This window comes from Mesoplodon bidens, assembly GCF_964165515.1.
Source record: "Mesoplodon bidens genome assembly, chromosome: 6".
Classification (NCBI taxonomy): Eukaryota; Metazoa; Chordata; class Mammalia; order Artiodactyla; family Ziphiidae; genus Mesoplodon; species Mesoplodon bidens.
The window spans coordinates 43,619,106-43,634,188 of record NC_138162.1 but is presented as its reverse complement, the minus strand read 5'-3'; the positions used below and the strand labels follow the sequence as shown (position 1 = coordinate 43,634,188).

Sequence of the window (15,083 nt, the reverse complement as noted above, 5' to 3'; positions counted from 1 at the left end):
GGTGACCATTCTTACCTTTTGGATGAGATCCCATCCCGTCGCCCTTTTTCGCGCGGAGGGCAGCCCGCCTTTTCCCGGGGCTGAAGCTAGGCGAGGACTGGAGAGCCGAGCTTGAGTCGGGCACGGGCGCGCACGCGTCGGGAGCCGCCGGTTGCGCATCTGGAGCCAGAGCGCGTCCCCCGCGCAGTGCCCGGCGCGGCCGCGGCAGTGGGTTGGTGCTCCCAAGCGTGCCGGGCGCTCTTTTCCCGCGCGGGGGCACCAGAGCCCTCGGAAGTGTGAGGCACTGCGGTGCATTTTCCCTGTTCCCTTTTAAATGACTGCGGAAAAACAGACTCTCCGAGCCGCAAATGGGAAGACGGATTCTCAGACAAGGCTTGCGAATGCCCCGCAGCCATCATTTAACTGCGCCCGCAGAGCAGTTACGGTTTGTCACCCGACCCTCCCGGATCGCCTCATTTGTCCCTAGTGAGATCCCGAGGCTCTGCCCGCCCCGGGCTTCTCAGTAGCTGGATGTATGACGTGCTCCGGGCAGCGCGGGCGCAGGGCACGCGTTCGCGCACACCCGCGCACACACGAAAAGGCGCAAGGTACGGCAGGGGAGCAAGGGCTCTGGGCACCCCGCGTGGGGGTGGGCATTGCGGGGAATGAAGCTAAGATCCGGGAATGGCTTCATCCTGCCAGGCTGAAGGATGAGAGAAAATGACGCGGCGCCACACATCGGACAGGCCAGGGTTGCTGCCGCGCATTTAGGGAACCCAATACGCGTCAGGCGCGCTCCCTTCCCCTCACATGTCTCTGTTTCCCGGGCGTGTGATGCCAGAAAACAGCAGGAGAAAAACCCACTAAGAGAGCTAGAGTTGCGTTTGGAGACTCCCCTTCTTCTGCCAAAGCACCAACAGGAAGACCCTCCAAAAACACCGATCCCCAAATGGCCCGGAATGGGGGCGGTTATCCTTGGTTACCAATGCTGGACACGTTTTGGTGTTTACAATATTTATTTATTTTTAGGATACCTCGTCCTCCCTTTTAGGCAGGATGGGAAAGGAGAATGCAGCCGGGAGGGAGAAGGGAGGGAGGATTCCTATAATAAGAATCAGCGCATTTTCCAGAGCTGAACCGAGACCGGTTTCCATTTCAAAAAAGGAGACGGCCTCTACTGCGTTATTACAAGAGACCGTGGTGTGAATTAGGGACTGGGAGGCGTCAGAGCGGAGCAACGGTTCATCTCAGAGGTACCTGGATCGAAATGCACGCACACACAAGCACACACAGGCGCGCGCGTCTATACGGCCGGGCTGTGTGCGGGTGTGCGCGTGTGTGAACTCCCACATGCTGCTGCTGTCTGCTTCTGGCCAGTGGCACCGATGCCTCCCTCCTCTCTGCTCGCCCCCAGATTCCCCTCCTCTCCCTGTTGCTTTTGTCTGGAGGGTGTTATGGGTTTGTGTGTGTATGAGCGTGTGTGTTTTTGGATTTCAGACTAATTTTCTGGAGTTTCTGCCCCTGCTCTGCGTCAGCCCTCACGTCACTTCACCAGCAGTAGCAGAGGCGGCGGCGGCGGCGGCGGCTCCCGGAATTGGGTTGGAGCAGGAGCCTCGCTCGCTCCTTCGCTCGCGCTCTCCGAGCTCCGTGCCCAGCGGCAGGAGGAGCCTGGACCCAGGCGCCGCCGGCGGGCGGTAGGTGCCAGAGCCCGGGTGAGCAGCGCGGACAGTGCCCTCCGTCGTCTCGGCCCTCACTGTCTCCCCGCTGGGGCGGCAGCGGCGGCTCCCCAGGTGGGACGCGCCGCGCCACCTGCCCGCGCCCCCTGCGCCCAGGGGCCGTGGCGGATTCTGCAGCATCATTCGGGAGCCCCGTCGCAGAACCATCGTCCCTGGCAGTCTCCGCGTCTCCCTTTAAAGGGTCCTACCCCTGGTCCGTGTCATGGAATCCTGTCGCGGGGACCCTTGCCCTATTTCCCCTCCCTCAACCTCAGGCTCAGGGAAAGAGTGAGCACACCGGAGGCCCCGCGGCGTCAGTGCCATCGAGAAGCCAGTTTATTCCTGGGGCCGGAGCTGGGCACTCATCCATCCACAGTCCCCGGCTGGGCTCGGGGTGGGGGTGACGCGAGCGCGGAGGGAGAGTACCCCAATTCGTGGTGTACGGGGTCTTCAGCTCAGTCTTACGCGTGTCTGTTTGTCCTCAGCCCCGAGGTGCGTCCCGGATCCCAGCGCGAGTCTAGCCAGGAGCCTGCGCCCCACAGCGTCCCGGGAGCGCCGCGGGCCGGTGCTCGGCTCGCCGGGCCATGCAGCGGCGGCCGCGGAGGAGCCCCGAGCGGCGGTAGCGCCCCCTGTGAGGAGGTCCGGGATGCCCCTGCCACTGTGAACGGTGCCGTCCGCCAGGACACGCTCAGTCCCGGACACGGTCGGCTCTGCACGCCTGAGACGAGCACCAAGAGGAGACAGCGGCGAGCGGGGCAAAGGCCATCCAGCACCGGCAGGGGAGGCCGACCTGTTCCGCGCAGGGACACGTACTTAGTCTGACTCGGGCTGGCACTGGTGGCTAGGAATGTCGTCCTGGACGAGGTGGCACGGGCCCGCCATGGCGCGGCTCTGGGGCTTCTGCTGGCTGATCGTGGGCTTCTGGAGGGCCGCTCTTGCCTGTCCCACATCCTGCAAATGCAGCGCCTCTCGGATCTGGTGCAGCGACCCTTTTCCTGGCATCGTGGCATTTCCGAGGCTGGAATCTACCAGTGCAGACCCCGAGAACATCACCGAAATGTGAGTTGCTGGTGCTTTTCCTCCTTCCTCCTCTCCTGGCCTCTAGGGCCGGGGCTGGCCAGGCGGGTCCGTCCTGGGCATGAATGTTGTTTCAAGTCTTGGGAGAAGTCAGAGGTGAGAGGTGCAGGGCTGGACCATCTGTCAGTTACCTGTTTCACTGCCTTGGGGCTGCTGACACGAGAAGTGTGACAATTTAAAAGGTTCCAAATGTCTACTATATTATATGCCTATGCACTTTATATTTCAAAGCCCTGCTGCGTGTGCTTTAGGCTTTCCATATGCAATAACTTAGTTTTGGATATTTTTGTTTCATAAGGTGCTCTGTGTGTATTGTGTTAGGAGAAGTTCCAGTCATATTTATGAGAAAGGAGGTTAAAATAATTAACTTTTGAAAAATCTGTTGAAGGAAGTTAGAGTCCCCCCCCGCCCCCCAGCTTCGTTCTCTGAGGTTTGGAGTTCACCAATTTCCCTTTTCATTTTATATATCAGATTTTGCTTAGGAGATTGCATCCAGAGATGGCCTTGAAAATGATCTGTAAGAGGAGAAGTTCTGAGAGTTGAAATGCACTGGCTCAAAAGAGAAAATGTGATCGTTGGAAGCCTAAAAGCCTGGTCTGATTTAATTTGGACTTGACTTCCCAGAGATATAATTTTGAGACCATTTCGATTATAAATCTTAATCGCCCATTGAGTAGTTCCCCAGGACGAAGTTGGATGATAAGCAGTGTGTAATACTCTGATGAATGCTGCCTTTAGCCTGGGACCCCTAGGTCCCTGGAAATGCTTGAGCTTGTCCTGGTCGAATGGAGAAGCAGAATTATGTATTTCTGTCCTCCTATTCTGATGCCTTGTGAGAAATCCATTACCAAGTAGGAATTCACCAGTCCTTTCTCCAGCGTGCCCCTGTCCCCTCTATGAGAGATTCCCTGCCCCCCCCTACTCCCAGGGACTTTGCCATTTTATATGTTTCATTGACATGAGATTCTATTCATCCATATAGAGGCTTATAAGGCCAAGTTTCTCCTGGTTTTCTTGAGGCTGTTTGACACCACGATAGACAGCCCTGAAAGTAGGGCTTGGGCTGTGGCCTTCCGGTTGGTGAGTGCGCATGCATTTTTTCCCCCCACGGATAACGCCTGCCCTGGTTGTGCCAACGTAGTTGACTGAGACAACCTGTTTTTTAATGTAAGTAAGAGAACCTTCCCAGTCTCTGTTGTTTGTTCTGCTGGTGATGCTCCTGTTAGAAGGCTCAGGCAGAAGGCAGTGACAACAGAACAGAGGAGAAACGTGCCGGCGCAGCAGTGCTGAGATGTGCCGGGAGCAGCCAACTGTCAGGCTGGCTCTAGGATGCTTGGATGGCAATCGTTTTGGCAAGGAGAGCAGAGGCAGGGCTGGAGAGGAAGGGTGGGTAGGGCCCCGACTGCGCTGGCCCTGGCTTGGGCTGGTGGAAGCGTGCCAGGCTGGTCAAAGTGTCCGTGGCCCTTTGTCAGGATCTGTGTCTTTTTCATGAGATGGGGTGTCAGTAGTCAGATGGAGGAAGCCATATGGAATTCAGAGCCCTTTAGACTATTTTGAGGCCATGGGGAGTGTCTGTATACAGTTAGATGTTATTTTCTTTTGTGATTGTTTATAAATTCTGTATTAGGTGATAGATACATAATGAAGGAGGAAAACTAGGGCTTATTTTTTTTCATTTTAGTACTATTTAAGGCCATAATTGGAGGAAAAATAAAACTCTCTTTAACTTTAAAAATATTATTTTACGCCTTAGTGGTCTTAGCTGCCTGATATATATGAAATTAACAGACTTGAGTAGAGCTTTCATGTATTAGTTCTCACAATTGTTGTTGCTTTTTTATCTGATGGCAGGTTCCTATTTTCAGGCTTAATTTTTTTTTTTTTTACATTTACCAAAGCATTTGTCACAGTTATTCATTTAATAATGGCTAATCATAACTCCTAATTTCTACTCATTTTCTTCTTTTGATTTGAAAATCCACTGAGACTGATAGAACGGAGAGGTGTGTAGGCTAAGTGTTCATGATGGAGAATTAGGTTAGAAACATGAGTCAGGCTGATAGGGGTGAGCTCTGAGAAAAAGTACTTTTGTCTGCTCATTCCCTCAGCTTTATTTGAGCCTGGGCAGTTTGTGTCCCAGTGTCTTTATCTGTAAAATGTATTGAAATCTTTGTTCGGAAAGCACTTTGTATAATTATTTTGAATTCTGTTGCTTTGATATCAAAGTGACATCAGTGGTAGGGCTTGTTTCACTCTCATCCTTATATGACACCATCTGTGCTGTCTTTCTTACATATTAATATTTGCTTAAACAGCTTTTAAATTCTCGGCCAGTGGATACCAGCTGCAGTTGAAACCAAATTACACTTTTTTTTTTAACTTTGTTATTAGACCCAATGGTATTCCTAAAATAACCTGTTTTAAAGTTCTAGTTTAATGGAGTTTAGCTGAAATTATATGTTTCTATCTTTTAAAAATAGGACCAATGTAACTAAATAAACTGTGATTAGAACTTGCTGAAACAACAGTTTTACCCTATCATTTAAAAATAGTAAATCTTTTAATATCTATATCTTGGGGGGAAAGCACAACCATTGTGCCTTTTAAGGTGCAGAGAGAGCCCGTGGTAGAACATTTTAAAAATATCTGTATAGACTAATTAAGGGAGAGGATTTTATTTTTTGATTCTATATGCATATTTTAAGCCATGCTGACATTTTGTTTTCAGTCACTGTTTGAACCTATTTTACTAAAAATCTCCCCTTCACAGTATCTGTCTCATACTCTTTACACACTAATGTGACCCCTGTCTAGGTCTACATCTGTCTATAGATACACATCACAGCTGCCTAACATCACACTGCCAGTATGTGCCAGCTTCTGTTATTTGGAGATTGTTACACCAAAACAGTGCTAAGTTAAATTTACAAACAATACTATTGTCACATATAAATGGGATTCAAGAGTAAAGTCTGTGGTTGGAGTTATGTAACCAGACCTTTAAGTCTCAGAATGTGGCAAAATGCTTTGCAAAGGACAAGTTCTGTCTCACCTAGTGGTAAAAGGTATGGTTGAAATAAGAAATAGGTCATGGATTTTTAAAAATTGTGGTCAGAAACACATGACATAAAGTCTGGCATATCAGAAGTGTTAAGTATATTCACATGGTTTTGAAAGGGCATTTTTATATTGCCCATATTTTATGAAGACCAGCAATGACCTTTTATTTCTAATTTTCTTCAGTGACATTTGCTGATTTTGGATTAATATTTGGAGACCAGTCTAATATTTTTCCTCTTAGTACAGCATAAATAGAATTTGTAGCTTCTGCTGCCAGAGCCTCTGTATGCAATTTATTGTTGGCTTGGTTAAGCAGCTGTAATGTTATGTCATTAACCCATTGATTTTGGCTCTCTCACCTTAGTAAGCTTTTCCATGGCAATTAATTGTACTAAAAAAAATTCTGGATCCATTATAAGGATTCAGTGTAAGGCATCAGATTTTATTACTCTGATATTACTTCTCAGCCCCTCCATTGGGGCCTCTAGAACCTTGAATTGTGCTTTACATGCATTTAAGAACCACAGACTAAGTTTTGAGTGTGGTTGCATAAGCCACACTGGACTTATTAATAAATAAGGTGGTCTTATTTACATCATTCATTATTCAATACAACTTGCAAGCTGGAGTTGAAAGCATGTCTTCCTGGTGAAGGTATTTACAGAATTCAGCTCAGCACAACCATTTGAAATCTTCTTAGTTTCATACCTTCTATCTCTACATCGAGGAGGTTTTTTATTACATTGGGTAAAACAACTGAAAGATCCCCTGACCTTCTGACCCTACTTTCTTCCACCTCCCCCTTTCCATCACCTCTCATTGACTATACAGGAAAATGTGTTTGATTTTTTTTTTCTTCTCCGAAAAGTGATATTTCCTTATGGGAATTCGGAGCACTAGAGTTAAGAGAAGAGCCTGGGTTATATGCTATTAGAAGCAAGTAATGGGAAGTTGAGATGATGTGGTCATAGCTCTCCAGCACTATGTTTAATTCTGTTTAAGATCTTTCACTGTTTCTATCCCATAAACCTCTGTTTGTGTTTTTTCAATATTCCCTTGTAAAGATGTTTTCTAAGCTGAAAAGTTGGCTGAGCAGCTGAGAGTTGAGGTCTCTTTCTCCTCAGGAACATTCTGTATGATTTCTTTGACTATCTCTAGGTCATAGGGCTATAAAACCTAGAGTTTTTATTTAGCTGGGGAAAGGGAATTGAATTTCTTTTCTTTTTCTGTTTTAGGTTTCTTTTTCTTCTTTTCTTTCTTTCCCTTCCTTTCTTTCTGTCTTTCTTTTTTCTCCCTTGCTTCCTTCCTTCCTTTCCTTTTTTTTTTTTAACCTTTGGTACCAAGCAAGTCCCTCCTGTTTTAACTCATTGCTCATCTTGCCTGTTAGGAAGAGAAACATTATCAAGCCATTACTGAATATCATACCCTGACATTATCCCTCCAACTAACTTTGCCACTTCTCTAGAGACCTTCTTATAGGTTCAAAAGCTGTGGGGTAGAACGTGGCATTGAACCTGCTGCTCCTTAGAGCAATACCAAGTTTTGGTTCTTCTTAGTGTTTATAAATCAATTGGATGATTTGGGGGAGTGGTTATTTAGACAGGGCGATGTTTTTCTCATTTGAAATGTGTGAGAGAAAGAAGGGGATAGAAAAAACCTGAGCCTTGCATTATTAATAGTTGATTGATCATTGTCATAATCTATTTGGTCTAAGTCTTTAAAACACAAATCTCACTACCCAGGTGGCAGAGATCTGAGCTCTGCAGTGGCCTGATAATTTTAGCTCCATATTTGATTTCTTTATTTTTATTTTTTAGACATCTTTATTGGAGTATAATTGCTTTACAACAGTATGTTAGTTTCTGCTGTATAACAAAGTGAATCAGCTATACATATACGTATATCCCCATATCTCCTCCCTCCCACCCTCCCTATCCCACCCCTCTAGGTGGTCATAAAGCACTGAGCTGATCTCCCTGTGCTATGCGGCTGCTTCCCACTAGCTATCTATTTTACGTTTGGTAGTTTATATATGTCCATGCCTCTCTCTTACTTCATCCCAGCTTACCCTTCCCCCTCCCCGTGTCCAGATCCCACATAATCAGGATGCCTTCTCACCACTCACTTTGCTCTCTGGGCTGTCCAAAGGACTGGGAAGTCGTAAATATTCATCTCAGAGATGAAGGAGTGAATGAATGCATGTGTTTGTTCTAAAGCTGGGAAGAAAAATAATGCATAGGTACTAAACTTACATATTTCCAAAGAACCCCATATGTTATAGAAAGCTGTAGTCAGGAGTTACCTCATCTTGAAACAGCTCCTTAATGTCTCTGGGCCTGAGCTTGTCAGATGTAAACCTAGGGCTTTGGATTCCATGCTCTGATTCTGAATCTCCGCAAAGCCTTCATTCAGGAGAAAGTGCAGTTTATACATCAGCTATCAAGTAATAGTGGTGCTGTGTGCTCAGAGCCCAGCAGTGAGAGAATCTGAGGACTTTTAGTGTCATCATGTTCTATGTGCATGTTTTCAGTGTCTGCTCTGAATTCTCCAAGCCATCCATGTCTTTTAAAATTTTTTTATTTTTAAAGACGCAGACGTAGAGAATGGACTTGACACAGGGAGGGGGAAGTTATAAGCTGGGGTGAAGTGAGAGAGTAACATGGACATATATATACTACCAAATGTAAAATAGATGGCTAGTGGGAAGCAGCCACATAGCACAGGGAGATCAGCTCGGTGCTTTGTGACCACCTAGAGGGGTGGGATAGGGAAGGTAGGAGGGAGACGCAAGAGGGAGGGGATATGGGCATATATGTATCCATATAGCTGATTCAGTTTGTTATAAAGCAGAAACTGACACAATGTGATAAAGCAATTATACTCCAATAAAGATGTTAAAAAATTATTTTTGATTATTTTTATTAGAGTATAGTTGATTTACAATGTTGTGTTAGTTTCAGGTATACAGAAAAGTGAATCTGTTATACATATACACATATCCACTTTTTTTTTTAAGATTCTTTTCCCATATAGGTTATTTCAGAGTACATCCGTGTCTTTTTAAATGTGAGCTGCTCAGAAGACTCGTGGCATGTTAGTGCTGGGCTGATGAGACCAAGGTCACAAGGTCATTTAAAATCAGGATCACGGGAAAAAAGGGGCCTTAGAAATGCTTTGCTCCAACCTCCTCTGCATGAACAAGGGGCAGTGAAGAGAGTCGCTTTTAAGGCCACGGTGCATTAAAGACATTGTGGGGCCTAGAAGCTTCCTCCTGGCATCCCGAAGTGCCAAGGCCCTCACTTTAGGATGCCTCCCCTCTGTTCTGTGTCCTTGGACTGGTCCTGACTCCAGCTCACCATCTGAGAAGCATCAGAGATGTGAAGACAAGCTTGGTCTGGCTAAGTCCACGTGAACCCGTCTCCACTGGAGACAAAGCAGTTAAAAAGTTCATGAGCTACTGATCCCAAAGCAATGACTTGATCTTTACATGGGAAGAAATACATTTTTTTGTTTACTTTACTGTGAGTGTGTTTGTTTGTTTTAATTTTAAGTCTTCCTCTTCTGTAAGTAATGCAGACACAAAAGTCAGGCTACAGAGAAAAGCCTTCATGAGTTGGCTGCAGTGAGGGATGCTGACCTTGCACCTGCTGGACCATCATGGTAGGTTGGGATAGGAGGGAGGGCAGAGCAGACAGAGCAGAATGGAGGCTGCTGCCCTGGAGTCCTTGCCACAGTCAGGGGTGGTTATGTACATGGAGGAAGCCACAGCCCTGTGTACAAAGTCCGTCTTAGCTCCCATGAAAGCCCTGTGGCCAGAGAGTACTATTCTTTCCAGCCTTCTCTTTTCCCCCGACTTCTCGCTGCCTCAAGATTGATGGCTGAGCCAGTGATCAAGCTTAAGGGGTATGGACCCACATTCAGAATTCATTCTGCTACCATTTCATATGTTGTATGCAGCCTGCACTAAGGCTTTTCCAGTTATGAGCACACTTCTGAGATATACACAATACCTCTGGTTTCACGCAGGTTTTCTCCCCAAGGGGCCTGGAAAGCATTTTACAGACATCTGCTTATTTAGGTTTAAAACCTCGCTCTGAAGTAGGTGGGAAGGTCCTGACAGCCTTGGAGGGACTGTCAGGTTGATGGGCTTGCCCAGGGCTCTCTGGTCAAGCAGAGAATAATTCAGGAGAGAATTTTATCCAGTGTTTCGCTTAGGGCTTTGTCTGCTCAGCCCCACCTGCCCAAATTTCACCTTGAGAGTACAAGCAATTTTAGGAGGAGTAGATATTCAAATGTCCACAAGTTAAACAGCATGGCAGTGGGAAGGAGGTGGACTGAGGCTTCATCCATGTCTTTTCCCTTCTACCATCATCTCCTCCTTTGTAACCTGTTATACTATTAAAAGATAAATGATTTGTATGTCCTTGGGAATATGGCATCTTCTAGTATAGGGTAAAAATTTTACTAATCACACATCATTTACAGTTCCCTTTTTTACTGCAAAGAATGACCTATTGCTATCTAGTACCCCACCCTTTCCTGTAATCTTCATATCCCAATAATTTCTTGGACAGACAACCTCCCCTAGAATTCTATTTATGTGTGTACCATGTGTCTATGAATATATACATATACGTATAAAACTCGACTAGATGTGGTCCTTTCAGACTTAATTATCTTGAACTGTACAATTTTTCTAACAATTTAGGATTTACTTCCTTAAACCATCCAGACTTTAAAAAACATTGAGATATAATAGACTTACAACACTACATTAGTTTCAGGCATGCAACATAATGATTCAATATTTGCATATTTTGCAAAATGATCACCACAGTAAATCTAGTTAACATCCATCAGCACACATAGTTAGCACATTTTTTTTGTGTGATGAGAATTTTGAAGATCTACTCTCTTAGCAAGTTTCAAATATATAATACAGTCTTGTTGATTATAGTCACCATGCTGTACGTTACATCCTCACCCAGACTTTTTAAAAATTTGTTTTAATCATTCTGCATTTCTCTCGATGAGAACCTGACAGGAGGTCTTCTCTGGGTGAGATATGTGAGCTTTAGAGCAGCGAGTCCATTAGCCGACCTGGCAACTCAGAAACCCATGTGTCTGTGCTCTTTGATCAGTCCTCAACAGAAACAAAAATTTTATTTCAGTGAAGTATTTTTGAGCAGTTCTACAATAGTGTCATTTAAACCAAAAGACATTAAAATTTTGGTTTTCGACCTCTGAAATATGGTGCACTTTAAAAGGTGGGCTCTTCTAAACTCTAATCTTTGTCATAAAAGTTGTTTCTGCTTCATGTGCCCTGGAGTTCCCTGCTGTGAGGTGGTAGAGGGGTCTGGGCCCAAATTCTCTGACTGTGGCTCACAGTGGGGACAGCTCGCTTCCCTTCTTGAGCCTGGGCTTACTTACCATTCAGTCCCAGGGCCGGGGAGTGGTGGGCCAGAGAGCTTGACACGACGGCCGCTAAGTTCTCTGGCAAGGCAGGGTAGAAAAACAAGCAACCTCTCTGCAAACAACCCAACCAACCAACCACATACCCTTTTTGGTCTGCTTTCAGCTTTACTTCACGGCCCCTCTGCTGTCATCCTGAACTCAGAGTGTCACGGGGGATTTTGCTTCTGGCGTGTTGTCCTTGCACTCTAGGTTTGGCCTTTTCCCTCTGTGACCCTTCAGTCTCCTTCCTCTGTTTCTGGTGCTGTTTCTTATCCCCCTCCCCGCTGCCCCCAACGTGCACACACAGACACAGACACACAGACACACACGCTCAGGCAGGTGCTTGGCTACAAAGCCCCTTTCGTGGATCGTGAAGAAATCTTGGGTTACAGGACCTGTGGGTCATCACCATGGTTCCACCTGAACCTGGCCAGCTAAGGTTAATGTAGTCAGAGAGGCAGCAGCATAAAGGAACCTGGTGTAACTGAAGGGGACGTGGATGGGGAGATGGGAGTGGGGGTTCATATCCACACTCTCACAGCATCAGAACCTGGGGTCCTGGGTGAGCCGTTTAATCTCACGAGCCAGTCCCCTAATCCTGAAACTGAAGGTTGGGATTCAGATGGACTCTAATTTCTGAAAGGTTCTGTGGTTCTGAATCAGTCAGCCATGGGCACCAGTGTTTCCTTTTCTGTCCTGGAATTCGCCCTTGCCTCCTCCCCCCGGGCCAGCCCAGAGCTTGCTCCAGTCCTCCTGGTGGCTTAAACAACAGAGTCCTCTCAGTGAGTTCCTCTAAGTCCACCTCTGCAGCTCAGGTCAGATGGCTTTGCAGGTTACCTGCTCCCTGCCAACCTGGGTGGCGGTGCTCCTAAGGTTTCCCACTCACTGAAACAAACATTTTTTGGATAGTTTTCTTAACGTCTACTCTCTACCTGCACTTTTAGGTAATTGCATCAGCTAATCCATATGTTCACATCTGATCGGAACACCCGCCACTCTGGTGTGTCCCGAGCTTTTCAGCCCACTCTTGGTCCATTCCTGTGGGTGGTGCTCCAGAGGGATCTCTTACTGGCTTGCCTCTATGCCAGTCTCCATCTTCTATGACTCCCGAAGCAGGAATGTGCACTGAAAACAAATTTCATCTTTCTGCCCCCATCAACTTTTCCTTTCCTTCTGGCTGGAATATGTTTCCCGATTGTCATATGGGCTGCCTGCCATCTAATTCAAACTTCATGCAAACATTAGTTCAGTTCAACTAGTGTTTATTGAGGACACTGGTGATGCTACAGACAAATAAAGTACTTTACGGAAGCAAGAAGCCCCCGAGTAGTTTATGTCTAGTGGGAGAGACAGATCTAATTTTAATAGAATGTGATAAGGACAGTCAGTGCACATGAGGCTAAAACCCACATTTATATGGTGATTGTTTCAGCTTCAGCCAGACATGGGGCCAATCACAAAGGGTGCTCCCTTTCAAATGTGCATACTTTACACCGTTAATAGTGGGAGCCGTAGACATGTAGACTGGATGTGTGCAATCCCCATTTCTACTTCCAATGATGGCAGTAACCCAGCTGAGTTTGGTTATTTTTTCTCTGTCAATATTTGTGATGTTCTTGTGGCCTCATCCACTTACATTCCATTTGAACAAACTGCCTGTATCTGAAACTAACCTTTTCCTTCCAGTAGACGGGAAGGGCTGGAGCGCCTTTGGCTGAAACTAATCACTCCACCTCTATGACAGATCCCATCCCCTTAAACTTTTCTCTGTTGATGATTATCCTTCTCTCATCTGTATTTTCAGTCTCTTTCTCTTGTCAGCATCAGAATTTAAGCAGGACCAGGTCCCTTCCATCTTAGAAGAGTTTTCCTTTAGCTTTGTCCCCTCTCCTTCCATTTCCCTTTAGTCTCGGCCCTTTCCTCTCTCCCTTCCAATCCTGACCTTAGAAGACTGGGCTGTATTCTTTGGGTCTATTTCCTCCCCTCCCAATCCAGTCTCAGCCCACTGCTTCATCAAACTTGCTCTGCCTTCCCCAAAGACCTTCACAGGACTAAATCCAAGGCATATTTCTTTGTCCATCTCTTATTTGCTTCTTAGCAGAACTTGGCCTCATTTCTCACTCTCCCTGAAACATCCTTTTTCTTTGGCCTTGGTGTCAATGAACTTTCCTTGTTTTCTCCCTATCCCTCTGGCTAGGGAGAGTCTTCTTACTTACGGGCTTCCTTTTCTCTGCTTCTCTCCTAAAAGTTGGTGTCTCTTTGGCTTCTTTCCTAGGGCTGCTTCTTTTCCTGGGATATGTCACTTTCACCTATGACTTCCGTTGCTTTCTGCATGTTGCTTATGTCCTAATAACCGTCCCCATCAACTATCAGGGATGACCTTTGGGTCGTCTGCCTACTGAACATCCCTCTTGGATATGTCATAGTGCATCACGCTCAACATTTCCAAGTTAAATCATCATGGTCACCCCAAAGCATCTCCAGTGTTCCCTATGTTAATGGATGGCACCACTGCCCACTTGGTCAAAAGGTTTTGCACATCCAGAACCTTAGCTCCTTCCTCTCTTTAACCCCTGTATTCACTCAGTTATCATGTCTTGCCAATTCACTTCTCTAAATATTTCTTAACTTTGTCCAATTCTTTTTGTCTCTACTGCCCACATTCATTCGCCCGTTTATTCTTTCTTCCAACAGACATTAACTGGGATCTGCTCTGTGTCATGCTAAGTACTTGGGATCTGGTCGAAAGAAAGACTGACCTGGTTTCTTCTCCTTACCAAGCTTGCAGTCTGGGAGGGGAAATGAACATCAAACAAGTACTTACATAACCAAAAATTTAATTCATTCCACCGTCATTTTTGCCTACAATGCTGCAACGGCTTCCTACATGGCATCCTGGTCTCCAGTCTTGCCCCCTCTCTACCCATATACCACACTGTGCTAGAGTGATCTTTCTAAAATGCTGATCTTATGTCACTGCTTCTAATTGCCCCATAGCTCCCCATGTCTCTTAAAATAAAGTCCAAAGTTTTTCTTTTTTTTTTTCAGGTTAAAACCAAACCAAACCAAACCAGATTGTCAGTATATCGCTATATAGCAAAGCATGTAACTATCACATAGACCCAAATAAACAGATCAACATAACAGTTGCTTTCTACACTAGCAGATCTATAAAGGAGAACAAATTATAACTGGAAGCTTGCTTGGTGATCTTGGAATTAGAGCAAGGGCACTTAATTCTGCATTTAAAATGTTAAATGGTATTAAGCTAAGCTTGCCTGAGGCATCCATCTCCATAATGGGAGAGCCTTCACAAAAGGGAATGCAGAACTTGAAGTACTTTGGCCCAGACCTGTGTCCCCTGGATGGACACTCCTTTCTCGCTCCTTCATTCACTGCCAGGCACCAATTCTGATTGACACATTCTTTCTTTAGAAAGGTTAGTGCCTTTAGCCAAGACTTGCTCAAGCCTGGGAGCCTTTCTGAGTCTTTAAAGTGATTTTGCACATTTTTTCTTTGAAATGCATTAACTTTATTGTATGGAATTTTATTAGTAATTAGTTTTTTTAAAAAGTAATATTTGAATGTGATAAGAGATATGATCAGTATAAAGAAATGTATCATGAGAAGTTAGTCTCCAACTTGCTAATCCCTCAGCCTCTCTCTCCAGTAGAAACTTTGATTTTAGTTTGTGTGTCTGCTTCTAGAAATAGTCTACTCATAACATGAGTATGTGAGTATGTATATATATATATATATATATATATATATATATATATATATATATATATATAATTT

The 15,083-nt window shown here is 45.6% G+C and overlaps 2 protein-coding genes across 5 annotated transcripts in view; both read left to right on the top strand.

Annotated features, from left to right (window-relative positions):
* Nucleotides 1-243: 243 nt before the first annotated feature.
* On the top strand, nucleotides 244-2,516 carry LOC308618504 (translation initiation factor IF-2; the record flags this gene model as incomplete). The annotated part of the gene is made up of 3 exons (XM_081236435.1): nucleotides 244-424; nucleotides 1,477-1,673; nucleotides 2,180-2,516. The coding sequence occupies exons 1-3, from the start codon at nucleotides 314-316 to the stop codon at nucleotides 2,514-2,516; spliced, it is 645 nt and encodes a 214-aa protein (XP_081092561.1). The 5' UTR covers nucleotides 244-313.
* A 25-nt stretch (nucleotides 2,517-2,541) lies between these two features.
* The window catches only part of NTRK2 (neurotrophic receptor tyrosine kinase 2), a gene marked incomplete at both ends in the record, with an annotated part of 387,120 nt that continues 374,578 nt past the window's right edge, over nucleotides 2,542-15,083 (top strand). For all 4 annotated transcript variants that reach the window (XM_081236432.1, XM_081236431.1, XM_081236430.1 and 1 more), the window contains one exon: nucleotides 2,542-2,753. In XM_081236432.1, coding sequence (XP_081092558.1) covers nucleotides 2,542-2,753 — 212 coding nt within the window. The remainder of the gene's footprint in view (nucleotides 2,754-15,083) is intronic.